Source organism: Hemitrygon akajei, chromosome 8 (assembly GCF_048418815.1).
Source record: "Hemitrygon akajei chromosome 8, sHemAka1.3, whole genome shotgun sequence".
NCBI classification, from domain to species: Eukaryota; Metazoa; Chordata; class Chondrichthyes; order Myliobatiformes; family Dasyatidae; genus Hemitrygon; species Hemitrygon akajei.
Genome location: NC_133131.1, coordinates 15,944,694 through 15,964,176, shown reverse-complemented (window position 1 = coordinate 15,964,176; position 19,483 = coordinate 15,944,694). Strand labels below are relative to the sequence as shown.

Sequence of the window (19,483 nt, the reverse complement as noted above, 5' to 3'; positions counted from 1 at the left end):
CTATGAAAATGGACAAGGGAGAGCCAGTGGATGTTGTGTACCTGGACTTCCAGAAAGCTTTTGATAAAGTCCCACATAGGAGATTAGTGGGCAAAATTAGGGCACATGGTATTGGGGGCAGAGTACTGACATGGATTGAAAATTGGCTGGCTGACAGGAAACAAAGAGTAGCGATTAACGGGTCTCTTTCGGAATGGCAGGCTGTGACCAGTGGGGTACCGCAAGGTTCGGTGCTGGGACCGCAGCTGTTTACAATATACATTATGATTTAGATGAAGGGATTAAAAGTAACATTAGCAAATTTGCTGATGACGCAAAGCTGGGTGGCAGTGTGAAATGTCAGGAGGATGTTATGAGAATGCAGGGTGACTTGGACAGGTTGGGTGAGTGGGCAAATGTATGGCAGATGCAGTTTAATGTGGATAAATGTGAGGTTATCCACTTTGGTGGCAAGAACAGGAAGGCAGATTACTATCTAAATGGAGTCAAGTTAGGAAAAGGGGAAGTACAACTAAATCTAGGTGTTCTTGTACATCAGTCAATGAAAGCAAGCATGCAGGTACAGCAGGCAGTGAAGAAAGCTAATGGCATGCTGGCTTTTATAAGAAGAGGAATTGAGTATAGGAGTAAAGAGGTCCTTCTGCAGCTGTACAGGACCCTGGTGAGACCCCACCTGGAGTATTGTGTGCAGTTTTGGTCTCCAAATTTGAGGAAGGACATTCTTGCTATTAAGGGAGTGCAGCATAGGTTCACAAGGTTAATTCCCGGAATGTCATATGTTGAAAGATTGGAGCGACTGGGCTTGTATACACTGGAATTTAGAAGGATGAGAGGGGATCTGATTGAAACATATAAGATTATTAAGGGATTGGACACACTGGAGGCAGGAAGCATGTTCCCGCTGATGGGTGAGTCCAGAACTAGAGGCCACAGTTTAAGAATAAGGGGTAGGCCATTTAGAACAGAGATGCAGAAAAACTTTTTCACCCAGAGAGTGGTAGATATGTGGAATGCTCTGCCCCAGAAGGCAGTGGAGGCCAAGTCTCTGGATGCATTCAAGAGAGAGTTAGATAGAGCTCTTATAGATAGCGGGGTCAAGGGTTATGGGGAGAGGGCAGGAACGGGGTACTGATTGTGTATGATCAACCATGATCACAGTGAATGGCGGTGCTGGCTAGAAGGGCTGAATGGCCTACTCCTGCAACTACTGTCTATTGTCTATTGTATACATACTTCGATAATAAATGCCCAACTCCAGAGATTTAAGCACCAAAATTTAGGTTGAGATTCTTTTTTTTTGTAATTTATTTTTTTATTGAAGTTCATCAAACAAACATTTCCATAAGATGTACTTCGGACATTGTACATATACATCATATAATCATATATATCACAAATCTCCACAAAGTATTTATCTGAGGTATACACTTATAGAAAAGAGTGGAAAGAAAAAACAAGCAAAAGGAAAGAACTATGTACAAGTAGGGAGTGATCTTTTTTTTAACAACATTCATTGATTTGTGAGAATACAATCAGGCCTATGAGGCATTATGTAGTTAAACCATTTTTCCCAGTATGAATCAAATTGTTCCAGCTTATGACTAACAGATGCTATTATCTTCTCCATTTTGTAAATGTCCATTGTAATTTCCATCCATGTATTTAAAGTTGGGCTCTCCTGTGATAACCATTTCCTAGTAAGAGTCTTTTTACCAGCCACCAACAGTATATTCATTAAATATTTATCTCTTTTCAACCATTCTTGAGGTATATATCCAAAATATATGGTCTTACTCTCCAAGGGTATTTCACATTTAAAGATGTCTTGTAGGGCATTGTGTATCCCCCTCCAATAGTTTTTGATAACAGGGCAGTCCCAAAAAATATGATAATGATTTGCATTTTGATTTCCACAATTTCTCCAGCAAACAGGGAGGTTACTATCATAATGGGATTTCTGAGAGGGTGTAATAAAATATCTTATCAAGTTTTTCCATCCAAACTCCCTCCATTTCTGTGAATTTGTACACTTCCATTGATATCTCCATATTGTTGTCCATTCTTCCTCAGATATAATTATCCCTCCTTCCTTCTCCCATTTTGTTTTAATGTATGAAGTTGAATGTGTTTTAAGATTTGGCAACCCCTTATACATGCTTGAAATGATTCTACTACCATTATCTGAATTATATGCTTTTCTAAAGAGCTCTATCAAGCATGTATTTGCCTTGGTTACATTTTTAAGCATCTTATTAACATATTGTCGCATCTGTAAATACCGATAAAAATCTTGTTTTTCTAATAAGTGTTTCTCTTTAAGCATTTCAAAACTGAACAGTGTTCCTTCATTCATTATGTTGCAAAGAACTGTTATTCCTTTAGCAGTCCAGTCCTTAAATCTAGCATCCAATTTATTTGGTGTAAAATCAGAGTCATATGCACACCATTTAAGAATTGCAATATCTCCCTCTAGGTTATATTCTTTTATAGTGGTTTTCCATATTTTAAGAGTCAGTTTCACCCATGGGTTATCAATAGTATTTATGTACCTTTGCAGGTTGTTATCAGCCAAAATTGGGGATGGGAAGTACCCGCTCCTCAATGTTTTTCCATTGAGCGTCATATGATGGGTTGCACCAACATATCACGGCTCTCAACTGTGTTGCAAAATAATAATCTCTAAGCGAAGGCAAGCCCCATCCCCCCTTTTCCTTTGCTAATTGCAAAGTTTTGAGATGAATTCTAGGCCTTTTACCCTGCCAAATATACCTTGATAGCATCTTGTTCCATTCATTGAATTGATTTTGATTAATCTCTATTGGTAGGGTCTGAAAGAGATATAACAGTCTGGGCAGTATATTCATTTTAATAGACTCAATCCTTGAACTGAGACTGAGAAAAGGAATCAGGCTCCGTCTTGCCACATCTTCCTTAATTTTTTATATAAAGGTTGATAATTACATTCTGATAATTTTGCCAAATCTTTTGGCATAATGATGCCCAAATATTTGAAAGACTCTGTGTGCCATGCCCAGGGGTATCGAGTTTCAATTTCTCTTGGTGGGCTATAGTAATATGAAAGTAATTGGGTTTTATCTATGTTGATCTTGTATCCTGATAATTGACCATATTGTTCAAAGGATTGCATCAAATTAGGTAAAGAGTATGTTGGTTGCCCTAGATAGATCAAAATGTCATCCGCATAACAAACCAATTTATACTCTATCCCTTTAATAGTAATTCCCCTGATATCTTCATTTTGTCTGATGTATTGAGCTAATGGTTCCAGATATAGCGCGAACACTAGTGGTGACCATGCACAACCCTGTCTCGTGCCCCTTTCTAGGGTAAGACTATTTGATAAATATCCATTGATTTTAATCCTAGCAGTAGGATTGTCATATAGTGTCTGTATAGTTTTAATAATTGTATCTTGGAAACCAAATCTATGTAAAACTCTGTAAAGAAAATTCCAATTAACCAAATCAAATGCTTTTTCAGCGTCTACGCTTACCACTATTGCTTTGCTTTTATTTTTTTGTATATGATCCATAATGTGAAGTGTCCTTCGTATATTGTCTTGATTCTTGCATTGTCGTATAAAACCTGTCTGATCATTACATATCAGTATGGGTAGAAACTCCTCTAATCGTTTGGCCATGATGGAGGTAAATAACCTATAATCTACATTAAGAACGGATATTGGTCTAAATGACCCGCATTCCATTTTATCCTTGCCTTCTTTCGGTATAGCTGAGATTATCACTTCCTTCCAACTGGGTGGCCTTTGTGCCTTTTTTAGAGCCGAGTTCAGTGTGGGGAGTAAAACAGGAATTAACTCATTTTTAAATTCTTTGTACCACTCTGCCGTATATCCATCTGATCCTGGTGACTTGCTTAATTTAAGCCTACTAATTGCAGCTTTTAATTCAACTTCAGTTATGTCAGCAGTCATTCTTCTATTTTGTTCTTCGCTTAAAGTGGGTAACACTATAGAATTCAAGAAGGTTTCAATTTGGGTTATGCTTCCCCCGGAACTTTGGAATATAGCGTTTTGTAAAACAGTTCAAAAGCTTCTTGAATTTCACTTAGCTTACTTTTTTTCATTTTCATTCTTGGGTCCCGAATTCTATGAATTGTATTTTCTGCTATCTTCTTTTTCAGTTTCCATGCCAGTATTTTCATAGATTTTGATCCACTTTCATAATGTCTCTGTTTCAGAAACATTAAGTTTTTCCTGATTTCTTGCGTAACCAAATTATTTATTTCATTCCTAATTCTTTTAATTTCCCCTAATGTATCCCCTGTGCCAAATTCAATTTGTGGTTTTTCTCTAGTTCCTTCAGTCTATTTTGTAATTCCTCTAATGTTTTATTCCTTATTTTTTTCTTATATGAAGATATCACTATAATTTTCCCTCTTAAGGCCGCCTTCAGAGTATCCCATAAAATGGGAGGTGAAACCTCTCCATTATCATTAAATTCTAAGTAGAGACCAATTTCTTTTTTAATTTGTTCCTTAAAGTACGGATAATTGAGTAGATTTGAATTTAGTTTCCAAATAGTATTCTTTGGTTGTAGGTCAAAATCAACAGATAAATATATAAGTGCATGATCACTTACATCTATTGTCCCAATTCCACAGGTGTTTATTTTGTCTTTGTCTTTTCCAAATGTTATGAAATAGTCTATTCTTGTATATACAGAATGTGGAGCAGAATAATAAGTGTAATCCTTCTGTCAGGGAAAAGGTTCCTCCATATATCAATTAAACCAACATCCTCAAAAAGTGTATTAACTTTCTTATGTAAAGATTTTGTTTCATAGATTTTTCTATTGGAAGAGTCTAAGTTTGGTTGTAATTGTAAATTTAAGTCTTCCCCACATATCAGGAAACCTTCTGTTTCCGTTACCATGATATCAGTAATTTTCTGAAAGAAACCAATATCACTTCCCGGGGTTGCATATATATTCAATAGAGTAACTGAATTGCCATCTATATTCCCCCTTACCAGAATATATCTGCCTTCTTTATCTCCCATTTTGAATATTTTTTCAAAATTTAGCTTACTTGAGATAAGAATAGCAACTCCTCTCCTATGTCCTTATTTATATGAGGAGAAAAACAGATTAGTGAATCCATTCTCTTTAGTTTTTTATGCTCATTATCACTTAAATGAGTTTCCTGTAAATATACTACATGGGCTTGTTCTTTTTTCATTTTGGACAAAATTCTCTTAAGTTTGATTGGATTTAATAGCCCATTTACATTAAAAGAAATGAATTTTACCTTGTCCTTAGCCATCTGTATTTATCTGTCAATGTATCATTGAAATTAGAATAAAACTTAATCGATCTACTCCCTGAACAAATAAGAACCAAGAAACTCAAATAATAACAAAAATGGCAACGAACGTGTGATCCCAAGGCTGAGGTCTCTAGTAAATGACCCTCCGTTGAGCTAGAGGAAATGTCTAACTGTGGGGGATAACCCCTCCTATTTGTGAGTTGAGGGCCCCCATTGTAGTATTCATAAAAGTCAGTGAACAAAACCATTACACAGAAAAGATTTCCCTGTGTACTCCTCCTATACATACACACGCACACACACACAAATATATATACATGCATACACATATACACACACAAATATATATACATGCATACACATATATACATATATATACACACACACACATTACACACATACACATATATATATATTCTCATTTTGGTGGGGAAAAAGGAGTAAGTGAGCGAATAAAGAATAACAACTAAGTACGGTAATATAAAATCCACATTATATTAAATATTTCTCGAGATAGGTATATCACCGTGTACTTTTGCTTCTGTTTAGCTTCTCAGCATTTTTAAAGTTAGCCAAACCTTATGGCTCTTCTGAAAGGGGTGAGGACTGTCTTTGGGAAACTCCCGGTCTCTTCCTGATATGTTTCTCTCGGCTTCTTCCCGTCTCCTGCCTTCTCGATTCTCGCACTATTTCCCAAGCCGAGCGAGACAATACCTCAGCCAGGCTTTCTTTCGTTTTGATCATGCTGACGGACAACCCTCTGGCCTTCATGTCTGTAGTCACCTCTTCCACTGTCTGGTACAACTGCGTCCCATTGTCATAAAACACTCAAAGTTTAGCAGGGTACTGAGTTTGAAATCTAATCTTATTTTGCTTTAGTACTCGCTTTACTTCGGAGTTTTCTTTGCGTTTCTGGAGGACCGCGGGGGGGGGGGGGTGGTAATCTTGGTTGAAATATATTAATTTATCCTCTAAAAACACTCTCTTCTTACCCAGGCCCTTTGGTGAATCTCTGCCTTGGTGCTGTACTGAAGGAATTTAATTATAATTGATCGTGGCTTTGTATCCTGGGTAGGTTTTGGAACTAGCGTGCAGTGCGCTCTTTTGATTTCCAGCTTCATAGCCGGGGGAAGATCCAGCGCGTCCCGCAGTAACTTTCCGACAAACTCCGTCATAGACGGGCCCTCCGCTCCTTCGGGAACATTGTAGATTCTGATATTTTTCCGCCGTGATCTTCCCTCCAGCTCAAGCAGTTTACCTTCTTGGTGATGTATGATTTTTATTGTCTTGCTCAGTATCCATTCCATGTTTTGAATGCGATCTTCCACCTTCTCGATGCGAGTCTCTGCCACCGCTATTTTTTGATTAACGCTGGCGAGCTCTACCTTAATATCACGGAGCTGCTGCTTTATATCTTTCTGGACCTCCATTATTTCTTTCAGGATTTTGAACATATTCGCCGCTTCGTCAGAACGAGGCCCGGCGCCTGCCTCGCTTGCACGCGGTCGGGTCAGAGAGCCGCTCGCTGCACTCCTCTCGGACGCAGGCTCCGCAGTGTCGCTTTTTAAATTTCCGTTCTTTTTCCCCATTCTTGCCCCTCTTTTCAGTTCAAATATTTTTCGAAACATACTATATTTGACGGGTTAATGGGGCTTAATATGTGTTTTTCCGGAGGAGCTAGTGACTTAAGCTGCCATTCTCGACGATGACGTCACCGGAAACCTAGGTTGAGATTCTGATCTGGTACCAGGCAAGTACTACTCCATGGGATGTGCAGTCATTTAACATTTAACTAAGATGCGCAAACACTTAACTGAGGTGTGATTCCTCAGGAAGGAAATAACATTATTTTGTGAAGTATCTGAAAGGTGCTCATGAAATGATTGTCATGTGACCTCACCAAGTGAAATTAATGATTAGTTGGTCTGAATCCTGATCCTATCTGTACAAAGTAAGGAAGTATTTCCTGAACCCAATTGAACTGGGGAGGTCGTCCTCTAGTACTTTGCACAAGGAGTTGTAAATGCATGTGCCTTGATGTTGGCAAGTTGTTTGATTGTGAGAGATGCTTTCAATCATATTTACATCTTTAGTTATTTCACACGTGGTCTGTCCGGTAGTTCTATCTAATTAACAATAGGGATTCCAGATGATAGACCCCAGGGACACCAAGACAACTTACTGTGCCCCCAGGATAGTTAATGCATCCGGTTGGCTCAGTTCCTTCAAATGTGGGGGTGGGGGGATCTTCCTGATCTGTGTGGTTCCGTGACTCATTGGATAAACCTATTTGGTCACCATCAAATGCTGCTGTGGGAGCTGGATGGAGACTGGCCAAGTGCTTCCAGCTTTAGTCTGTGATCTAGGTTGATAAATGTTTCAGCAGTCTTATGGTTACGTCGTAGTTCAAGAATTCCACTGGTGTGTCATCAGCAGACATAAAAACATGAAAATGCAACCAGGCTCTAACATTATAAGATACTGCATGTTGCTTTAAAAATGACTTGGTACTTAACAGTGGTAGATTTTATTAATTGTCAGGTTGGTCTTCTCATCTATTTCTAAACTGTTGTGACTTTCTAACTTAATGGACAATCTATTCCCTTTCATTGATCATGGCACCTGTGGAAAAGCCATGCACATTTTGTGAAAAGTAGATTTTCAAGCAAGAGGTTCCCACTAAGACATGTTAGTGCCCAGTCTGACTCAGATGTTGATTCTGATTTTTAATTTGGAACTGCAGCCTATTATAGTTTCTTGATTAAACTTCTTTGGTAACTGTTTTTGTGCAGAGGGTGGTTTAGAATGGGGGCAGCACGGTAGCGCAGCCATTTGCATAATGCTTTATAGCACCAGCTGTAACATAGTGGCTAGATGGGAGATGCCAGAGAGTAGTGGTGGATAATTGTTTATCGGGATGGAGGCCAGTGACTAGCGGGGTGCCTCAGGGATCTGTTTTGGGCCCAATGTTGTTAGTAATATACATAAATGATCTAGATGATGGGGTGGTAAATTGGATTAGTAAGTATGCCGATGATACTAAGGTAGGAGGTGTTGTGGATAATGAGGTGGGTTTTCAAAGCTTGCAGGGAGATTTATGCCGGTTAGAAGAATGGGCTGAACGTTGGCAGATGGAGTTTAATGCTGAGAAGTGTGAGGTTCTACATTTTGGCAGGAATAATCCAAATAGAACATACAGGGTAAATGGTAGGGCATTGAGGAATGCAGTGGAACAGAGAGATCTAGGAATAACAGTGCATAGTTCCCTGAAGGTGGAGTCTCATGTAGATAGGGTGGTGAAGAAGGCTTTTGGAACGCTGGCCTTTATAAATCAGAGCATTGATTTATAAGACTGTTGACTATAAGAAGTTGGGATGTAATGTTAAAATTGTACAAGGCATTGGTAAGGCCAAATTTGGAATATTGTGTACAGTTCTGGTCACCGAATTATAGGAAAGATATCAATAAATTAGAGAGAGTGCAGAGACGATTTACTAGGATGTTACCTGGGTTTCAGCACTTAAGTTACAGAGAAAGGTTGAACAAGTTAGGTCTCTATTCATTGGAGCGTAGAAGGTTGAGGGGGGATTTGATCGAGGTATTTAAAATGTTGAGAGGGATAGATAGAGTTGACGTGAATAGGCTGTTTCCATTGAGAGTAGGGGAGATTCAAACGAGAGGACATGATTTGAGAGTTAGGGGGCAAAAGTTTAAGGGAAACACAAGGGGGTATTTCTTTACTCAGAGAGTGATAGCTGTGTGGAATGAGCTTCCTGCAGAAGTAGTAGAGGCCAGTTCAGTTGTGTCATTTAAGGTAAAATTGGATAGGTATATGGACAGGAAAGGAGTGGAGGGTTATGGGCTGAGTGCGGGTAGGTGGGACTAGGTGAGATTAAGAGTTCGGCACGGACTAGGAGGGCCGAGATGGCCTGTTTCCGTGCTGTGATTGTTATAATTATATGATAGGGGTTCAAGTTCCGCCACTGTCTCTAAGAAGTTTGTACATGCGCCCCGTTACCACGTGGGTGTCCTCCTACATTTTCTCCTACATTTGAAAGACGTATGGTTAGGTTAGTAAGTTGTGGGCATGCTATGTTGGCACTGGGAGCATGGTGACCCTTGTGGGTTGCCTGCATCACATTATCAGACTGTGTTGGATGTTAATGTAAAACAGCTCATTTCATTGTATATTTTGTACATGTGACAAATAAAGCTAATCTTGAGACCATCAGGAGGTGATTCTCTTTAGTTTTTCTCTTGTTTATAAAGCCACTTCGCGGTCTCTAGCGAACTCATTGCACCCAATGTTTTTTGCTCCTATTGAGCCTGACTTCAGGTAGATTCAGAATTGTCCACTAACAGCAGTGAAAACAAACCCTGCTCCAGTTTGAAGGCTTTCTCAACTCCCTGATTCCTGGCAGTGGAGGAGTACGGCATGTGTATATTCTCACGCACAAACTGAGGACTGCAGCCCCAAAGTAAATCCTTTTTTACTTTAACATGACTCTTACACAAAGGGGAAATTGCAAGCAATTATAAAAGGCTGTGTGATTTCTGTGTTTGCTTAGGCTGTTTGTTTTGATTTAGCATGTTCATGAGACTGTGGCAAGATATTGCTTGTGCTTTTGGCAGTTCTCATTTCCCGCCGGATAATGAGTTCTGTATATTCCTCTTAAACGAGCAGCCTCAAAATCTTCATCAGTACTAGATTTAAAACTAAACTATCCAAAATAATCATCATCAACATTAACATTTTTGGGCAAAGATCCAATTCATTTTTTTTATATATATAATAAAAGTACTACATTAAACTGGGTATAAGTAACATATCAAGCACATTGCACAATGTAAAATAAACTAAGCTATTTGACTAAGATCCAAGGATTAGTCTTTAAGGTACAAGGAGCAATTAGACTCTGGACTGCTTCACTGAAAATGGTTATTCAATCTGAGTCAATCACAACATTTAAAAGGGAATTGGGTAAACATTTGAAGAGATTGAATATTAAACAGCATGTGGAGGGGCCAGGAAAATGGGTTTAATGTAGGTAGGTCTGTGCACTTAGTAATGGCATCGTGATAAGCTAAATGGGCTCTTGTATTAACATTTCTATAATTCTACAAAAATTATGGGCAAACATTTGTGAGCTTAGATTCATAATGTTTCCCACATATGTGGTTATGATTGTAGTGATTACCTTGCCTCCCTCAATAACTTTTCTAAATTCATACTTGAGAATTGGACAGTTTGAGCTCCATTCTCAAGGTCAGAGCATAATGGAAGTTTGGTGCAGTACTAAGGGACTGTTGTGCTTTTTTCATCCTTTGGGGTAGATGTTAAGTCAAGACTCTATCTCATGAGACAATAAAAAAAATATTCAGGGAGGCACTGTCTTGGCTCATGTTTGGCTCTGGGCCACGCCAATGTAAGTGGTCAAGCTGGTCAATTATTCCGATGCTCTTTGTGGAGCTTGGCTGTGCGTACAGTTAGGCTACGTCCACACTAGATTGGATAATTTTGAAAACTCTGGTTTCATGTAAAAACGATAGGCATCCACACCAAGCATTTTTGAAAATACCTCTGTCCACATTAAAACAGGTATTTGGGCGAATCTCCTGCTACCGGACAAGCGCAGGGCACATCTACAGAAAACAAGCGACATGTTTGGTGTCAAATCTCGCTGTGAATGTGCATGTTTGTGCAGTTACAGACTAGAAAAACTTAAAAGGAAATTGCCAAACGACAGAGAGCTGTTGGCTCTCACGCAGGAGGACTTAAAACTTAAACTATTTCCATACAATGTTACATTAGGCTGTATTGTCTATTGTCAGAGAAGTACTTGCATAAATAGGTAAACCACCTTCATGCGAGCAAGGACAGAAAACAGGGCAAAGTGAGTATACTTATTTATTAAGTAAGTTATGGGTCAAAGTATTTGGTGAGTACATTTCTAACTCTTCTGGCTTCAGTCTCGTTGCCGTCTGTTCTGAAATTGTTAGGTTGTGTTCAAGAAAACAATGAAATGCCGTGCTGCCGTCACCATCTGTTCCGGCACATCAGGTCAGCATTTTTAGAAATCTCCGGTTACCCCGTCCACACTGCTCTGCACAATCAGCGTTTTCAAATTTACACACTCTGGAGGGCGTTTTAGAAAAGCTCTGTTTTTGGGGGAGGAAAACGCCATTTCAGTGTGGACAGAGGGTCAAAATAAAGAGAAAAAGCTTTGATTACGGATTTATCCGGTCTAGTGTGGACGTAGCCTTAGTTTCTTCTTAACTTAAGTAGCAATTAATAAATCTCAAAAGTATTTAGTTGGCAATTAAAGTTCATTTAGAAATGCAAATTATTTCATTCTTTTGAATAATTAAAGGATTGCATCTTATGTGGTACAAAAATAAATTCTTTGCTTGAAATCTGATATATTAATAAACAGGGCTGGAAATGCTCATCAGGTTAGATGGTATCTGTAGAGGGTGAAACCAGGTTAACACTCCAAACTAATGATCTTGCATTATAAACATTAATTCTGTGCATTCAAGTCAAGTCAAGTCACTTTTTATTGTCATTTCAACCATAACTGCTGGTACAGTACACAGTAAAAATGAGACAACAGTTTTCAGGACCATGATGCTACATGAACAATACAAAAACTACACTGAACTACGTAAACCAACACAAAAGCTACACCAGACTACAGACCTACCCAGGACTGCATGAAGTACACAGAACAGTGCAGGGATTACAATAAATAATAAACAAGACAATAGGCACAGCAGAGGTCAGTAGGTTGGTAGTCTGATGGCTTGGGGGAAAAGCTGTTACATAAATAATCAGCTGAATGGCGGTGCCTGGGATTCCGTCCGTTTCTGTACTCCCACCAAGTATTTTGTTGCCACAGATGTAGTCCAATTTAATGTCCTTTGGAGAGCAGAATGGACGGGAGAGCCGGCCGGCTAGGGCTTGCTTTTTTCCTGGCATGGACTCCTGCCCGCTCGCCTTGCTTCCGCTTCCTCGCACACCGCTTACGCTCTCCTCACCTCCAGCCACCGGCATCAGGCGACTCCAAGGACTGCAGGCCCGATTCCCTCAGCAAACAGACATTGGAGAGCAGAATGGATGGAAGGGCCGGCCGTCACTCACTGTATGTGCCTGAATTGTTGAGTATTTCCAGCCTTTTTTTTGTGTGCAGGTAAACAAGATGCAAGGTCATAATGAGGTATATTGTGAGACCGAGAGTCCATCTTATCATCTTAGAGAACTATTTAATAGCTTTAAAACAGTGGGGCAGGAGCTGTCCTTGAGCCTAATGGAGTAGACTCTCGATTTATTTTTGTATTTTCTTCCCAATGGAAGAGGAGAGAAGAAAAAAAGTTTGGGGTTGGTAGGGTCTTTGATCATGCTGGCTGCTTTACTGAGGTAGTTAGAGGTATAGACAGAGCCCATCGAGGGGAGACTGGCTTCTGTGATGTGCTGAACTGTGTCCATAATTTTGCAGTTTCACATGCAGAACATTTGCCATACCAAGCCATTATGTTTTCTGTGGATAATCAATAAACAGTGGTAATATTCAACATGGCATGCCAAATTTCTTTAGCCTTCTGAGGAAGTATAACCATATAACAATTACAGCATGGAAACAGGCCATCTCGGCCCTTCTAGTAGAGGCACTGCTGAGCTTTCTTGACTATCGCTCTACATGGTTGGATCGGGACAGGCTATTGGTGATGCTCACTCCAAGAAACATGAAGCTCTCAATATCAACACGGCTGATGTAGACAGGAGCATGAGAGGAGACAGGAGACCCCCTTCCTGAAGTCGGTGACCAATGCTTTTGTTGACAATGAGAAAAAGTTTGTTGTCATGACACCATGTTACAAAGTTCTCTATCTCCTTCCTGTACTCCAACTCATCGTTATTTGAGATATGGCCAACAACAGTGATATCATCTACAAATTTGTAGATGGAGTTAAAGAAGAACCTGGCCACACAGTCATGAGCATACAGGGAGTGAAGTGACCAACTCTGGATACAACCTTGTGGAACACCAATGTTTAAAATAATCATGGTGGAGGTCTTGCTGCCTGTCAACGTTCCCTCTAATTTGTAATGACCAGTGTTAACAACATGTGCACACTGAATTTTGTATATGAAGGTATTTATTTTAACAGCTAGCAAAACACTGTCAATGAGAATTTTAATCTCCTCTGGGTTTGATCGATTTCGCACTCTTTCATTTGCACTCTCACAAATCATACATAACAGGCCTGAAGGGAGTAATGAAGGATTTTCTCGCCGGAACTTTCACACACTGTCCATGTGTGATTTGCTTGGCTTGCTAAATGATGCTTTAAAAAGTCAAGTTTCCAAATATTACTCCACTTTTTCCCACTTGCAAATTCTCCAGCAACTTCTACATCATGACAATACATGCAGGTAACACCAGTTTCTGCATTGTGCATAAATATTTCTCATAGCTGCACATTCCTGATCTCATGAACTGTCAGTGTAGCAGTTTCTACTGTTTAATTAAGCCATTCCGCTTTAAATGAACTAGCGTTTTGCACTTCACGCCCTTCGATTCTTCGGAATTCGACATAGTGAGTCAATAATTTCTTCAATACAAACAGTATAAATAAGCCAGTTCTAAAATCTGCAGACAAATCATCACAAACTCCAAATTGTCAACGCTGTCCATGTCAGAAACTGGAAAAGGAAATGTGATTCTGCACAATCGTGAAATATACTTAACATGCTGAGGTAGAGGGTGACAACCTTTTATGCGCAGTTTAAATTTATTTGTTCACTTAGCAAAAGCTGTGTGCACCCACATACCTTAGAGAGAACATTTTTGCCTGTCCTTCCTGATTGCGGTCTGTTGGTCAAGGATCCAGTTGCATATAGATTGGTGATGAGCTTGCTTGGAATTATACTCTTGAAGGTGGAGCTGTAGTCAATAAGCAATTGTCTGATGCAGATGTCTACAGATGCTCCAAAGATGAATGTATGGCCAGAGAGATGATGTCCACCATAGACCTGTTTCAGTGGTTGCGGTTGTGTGGAAAGCTGTGGTTAATGTGTGTTATGCTCAGTCTCTTGAAGGTTTTAGTGATGGTAGGTGTTAGATCTACAGGGAGATAATAATTTAGGCACTTTTTTCAAGTTAAGTCAAGTCAAAATGACTTCTTATTGTCATTTCAACCATAACTGCTGGTACAGTACATAGTTAAAATGAGACAACATTTTTTCAGGACCATGGTGTTACATGACACAGTACAAAAACTAGACTGAACTACGTAAAAAACAACACAGAAAAAAACTACACTAGACTACAGACCTACCCAGGACTGCATAAAGTGCACAAAACAATGCAGGCATTACAATAAATAATAAACAAGACAATAGGGCAATAAGGTGTCAGTCCGGGCTTTGGATATTGAGGAGTCTGATAGCTTGGGGGAAGAAACTGTTACATAGTCTGGTCGTAAGAGCCCAAATGCCTTTTCCCAGATGGCAGGAGGGAGTAGAGTTTGTATGAGGGGTGCATGGGGTTCTTCATAATGCTGTTTGCTTTGCGGATACAGCATGTAGTGTAAGTGTCCGTAATGGCGGGAAGAGAGACCCCGATGATCTTCTCAGCTGACCTCACTATCCGCTGCAGGGTCTTGCAATCCGAGATGGTGCAATTTCCAACCACATGTGATGCAGCTGCTCAGGATGCTCTCAATACAACCCCTGTAGAATGTGATGAGGATGGGGGGTGGGAGATGGACTTCCCTCAGCCTTCACAGAAAGTAGAGATGCTGCTGGGCTTTCTTTGCTATGGAGCTGGTGTTGAGGGACCAGGTGAGATTCTCCGTCAGGTGAACACCAAGAAATTTGGTGCTCTTAACGATCTCTACCGAGGAGCCGTCAATGTTCAGCAGGGAGTGATCGCTCTGTGCCCTCCTGAAGTCAACAACCATCTCTTTTGTTTTGTTCGCATTCAGAGACAGGTTGTTGGCTCTGCACCAGTCCGTTAGCCACTGCACCTCCTCTCTGTAAACTGACTCGTCGTTCTTGCTGATGAGACCCACCACGGTCGTGTCATCGGCAAACTTGATGATGTGGTTCGAGCTGATGTGATGCAGCACAGTCATGGGTCAGCAGAGTGAACGGTGGACTGAGCACACAGCCCTGGGGGGCCCCGTGCTCAGTGTGATGGTGTTGGAGATGCTGCTCCCGATCCGGACTGACTGAGGTCTACCAGTCAGAAGTCTAGGATGCAGTTGCAGAGGGAGGTGTTCTGGCCCAGTAGGCTCAGCTTTCCAATCAGTTTCTGAGGAATGATTGTGTTGAATGCTGAACTAAAGTCAATGAACAGCATTCGAACGTACGTGTCTTTTTTGTCCAGGTGTGTTAGAGCCAGGTGAAGGGTGATGGCAATGGTGTCATCTGTTGAGCGGTTGGGATGGTACACAAACTGCAGGGGGTTCAGTGGGGGGGGGGCAGCAGGGTCTTGATGTGCCTCATGACGAGCCTCTCGAAATGCTTCATGATGATGGATGTGAGTGCAACGGGACAGTGGTCATTTAGGCAGGATGCTGAAGACTTCTTCGGCACAGGGACGATGGTGGCGGCCTTGAAGCATGTTGGAATGGTGGTGCTGCTCAGGGAGATGTTGAAGGTGTCAGTGAGAGCATCTGCTAGCTGGTCTGCATATCCTCTGAGCACTCTACCAGGAATGTTGTCTGGTCCAGCAGCCTTCCATGGGTTAACCCTGCACAGGGTTCTTCTCACATCGGCCACAGTGAGACACAGCACCTGGTCATTTGTAGGAGGGGTGGACTTCCTTGCCGCCACGTCATTTTCCACCTCAAAACGGGCGTAGAAGTTATTCAGCACATTTGGGAGGGAGGCATCACCCGCACAGTCAAGTGATATTGTCTTGTAATTGGTGATGTCCTGGATGCCCTTCCACATGCGCCGCGTGTCGCCGCTGTCCTGGAAGTGGCTGTGGTACTGGGAAGACAGTAGTCTTCTTAAAGCAGGTGGGAACTAAAATGAAGCATAATTGGGATTAGCTTACATAACCAAATGGGACAGCTGTTTTGCTTATAGCAAGATCCCAGCACAATGTTAACTTAATTTGTTAGTAATTATAAATTGACTTGGAAAGAAATCTATCAGAATCTATCTTCTGATGGATCAGACAGGCCTCCTCTTTATACTATCACTCATGTAAATGCTGCCCTTCCTTCATTGTGCACTGTGCCTCCAGACAAGATAGTTCAGTACCAACTCTTTTTCTCAATTATAAAGAATTATTTCATGAAGTTAGCAGATGCTTGCTTAATAATGCTAAAGCTAAGACTGAGGGTGTATTTTTGTTAGTCAATAGCACAAAAGAATAAGGAACCATAGTAGTGGATGGATGTAATATAGTATTAGATTATATTATATAGTTCTGCCTTGATCTAATTGTAAAACAGCAGGTTTGAGGAGCTGAATGGCTTATCCCCTGCCCCTGTAATCAAGATGGCAAAATGACTAAGAAAGGGATTAAAGCATTTTTGTTGCTTTAATTTTTTTCTGTGATAATCATTTATTTTAAAAAAAATGCAATATAAAGATTTCAAACCATGATTTAATGATTGGGTTAACTCACCATATGGATTTTTCAAGTATTTCAGGAAATAGCCCATCTTTTGTTAAAAGATGTAATCTTGATAATTTAGTCAATATGTCCTGTTCCATTGAAATGCCTGTGTTTTGTTAAAGCATTACAAACTACATCTTAATTCAGCCATAAATTGTTATGTGAAGGTTGAAATTATGATATGTGTGTGGGAGTACAGTTGTTTAATGTATCTAATCCATGCATAGGGGATAACTGAGAGCAGCCTACAATGCACATTGCAATTGTCTAGTCTGAAATGAATCTTTGTGCATAGTAAATAGTTTCATCTTAACAGAGGCAAACTGCTTACCTCCATGCAATGTTCATTGGTTTTTAATCCTTAAATGGATCGAAAATGTGGAATAATTTGTAAATGGAAATGAGCTGTGGAGTTTTGTCTTGCTTTATCTTTCTTTCCGTTGAGATTGGGGTTTGAAAATCTCCTCTGTTTCATTCAGATTTTAAAAAGATAATCACTGAATAGACAGGCCGGAAGTCTTGGTAAAACATTAGCAGCATTATGTTGATGTTAGGGGCTTTGAGCTTTATATCCAATTAATTGCACTGTAGCAGATAAAACTGTAGCTACATGAATCTTCAATATATTTACTTATCCATCTACAGCAGGGGTTCCTGACCATATTTAATGTCATGGACCGTACAATAAGTGAAGGGTCTGCGGACCCCAGGGTAGAATTTCTGATCTATGCTCTATGTTCTATCTATGGGGTAATATGTTCAGCAAATATAACAGTGTTTCAACATTAGGAAAGACCACTTGAGGGAATATGATGTGAACTTTGCTGAAATATTACAATCTATCCTTAGTTCCTGGGCATGCTAAAAGTTACTTTGCTGTTGATGGGCAGAGTATACTTGGGAGTCAAAGGAATAGTGGGTCCAATTGTGAAAGTCATCAAAAACACCGAGAAGAGAAAAAAACAAGTCAAAGTCGAAATAACTGTGTTGATAGTGTCTCTTATAGCTAGTTGTTTTCCTTCTGCAGGTTCTATATTCTAATTGGTGTTGTTGCGTCTGTGTACTTACATTTATAATTTCTCCAAAAGCTCGAAGAAAAGCTCAAAGAGAAGGTGGATGTAAGTCTGGTAGAAAGGATTAACCTGATGTCAGAAATGGACACCTTCAGCACGTGAGTACAAATAATGAAGTTATTTAACTAACTTACATTATCCACTCCACTAGTTTAAAAATAAATACTTAATAGTAGCAAAGTACCTTGACTGTAAGCAACTGTAAATCAACAGATCAGACTGATAACTTTTTGCTTTTGGATTGTCTTTGATCAAATAACTAATTCCAATGGTTTTTGCTGATTGATTGGATGTGGCTCGTTTGGGAAACTGTGGAACAGATATGGTCCAATACTTTACAGTTGTACAGCATAGAAACTGGCCTTTCAGCCCATTTGGTTCAAGATTCCCATCTAAGCTAAAGATGCCCATGTTAAGTATTTCCTCGCCTTTCCAGTTCATGTAACTGTCCAACTCTCTTTTAAACGTTGTTAATGTATCTGCCTCAACCACTTTTACTGCCAGCTCGTTCCTCTTGGTGAAGAAGTTGCCCCCTCAGATTCCTATTAAATCACTTCTCTCTCATCCCAAACGTATGTCCTCTAGTCTTGATTCTCCAAACCTGGGAAAGAAGGCTTTGTGCATTCACCCCACTTCTTAACCGAAGTAACCTTGTCAACGTTTTCATCAAAACAGCCTGTCACTTGTGACAAAGTTTGTGAGCAAGAAGTTCTGCTTTACACTGAATAGACATGGTGTAGAATGGCAGGTGAAGTAATTGAAGACAAAACTGCTAAAATCTAAAAGCTACATGGAGGAACCAGTAGGGCATTTTGATATCACTTTAAGTAGGTGAACCAAATGTGTTTTCTTAAACATTATTATCTTTCCAAAAGATTGCTAATGATTTCAATGGAAGTATCTTTGGACATTGATACTCTTTTCACAAATACGTCTTTGGAAAGGACATGGAATAAATGGTAAATGTGCATGAGATTGTCCTTTTATATTAAGCAAAACAATAGATATACCGCAACTCAGATCTAATCATAGTCTGCCCTTTGATATTTATAACTGAAAAGCGTTGTACTGAAATTGTTTTAGAGCAAGATCAGTAGCTAAAATTTGCTGATGACAGTTTATTGGTACTAATCTAATAAGGATATTGTTTTACTAAGCATGTTCAACATCCTAATAGAACAACACCTTTCTTAAGCTGTAGGAGTCTTTGCTTGTTTGCGGTGATTTAATTCCTGCCATTTCCATTTGTCATCCTCTCAAAAACTGACACTTAATTATTCCGGATCTTTATTTTTTGTAGTGAAAAAAACAGAATGCTTCTTTAAAGAGAGCATGCCATTTTAAAAAAAATAAGCATTACTTGTGGCTGTCCTTCTAGAGCAATCTAATTCTTTATGCTAAAGCCATAACCTATTTCAGTCCAGAATGGAAAGTCCATGGATTATTGTAAGATGGTGCAAAGCCACA

The 19,483-nt window shown here is 39.9% G+C and overlaps 1 protein-coding gene across 1 annotated transcript in view; it reads left to right on the top strand.

Annotated features, from left to right (window-relative positions):
* vps53 (VPS53 subunit of GARP complex) overlaps positions 1–19,483 on the top strand; it is a 274,888-nt gene that overhangs the window by 165,795 nt on the left and 89,610 nt on the right. The window contains exon 16 of the mRNA XM_073053325.1: positions 18,032–18,114. Within this exon, the coding sequence (XP_072909426.1) occupies positions 18,032–18,114 (83 nt within the window). The remainder of the gene's footprint in view (positions 1–18,031; positions 18,115–19,483) is intronic.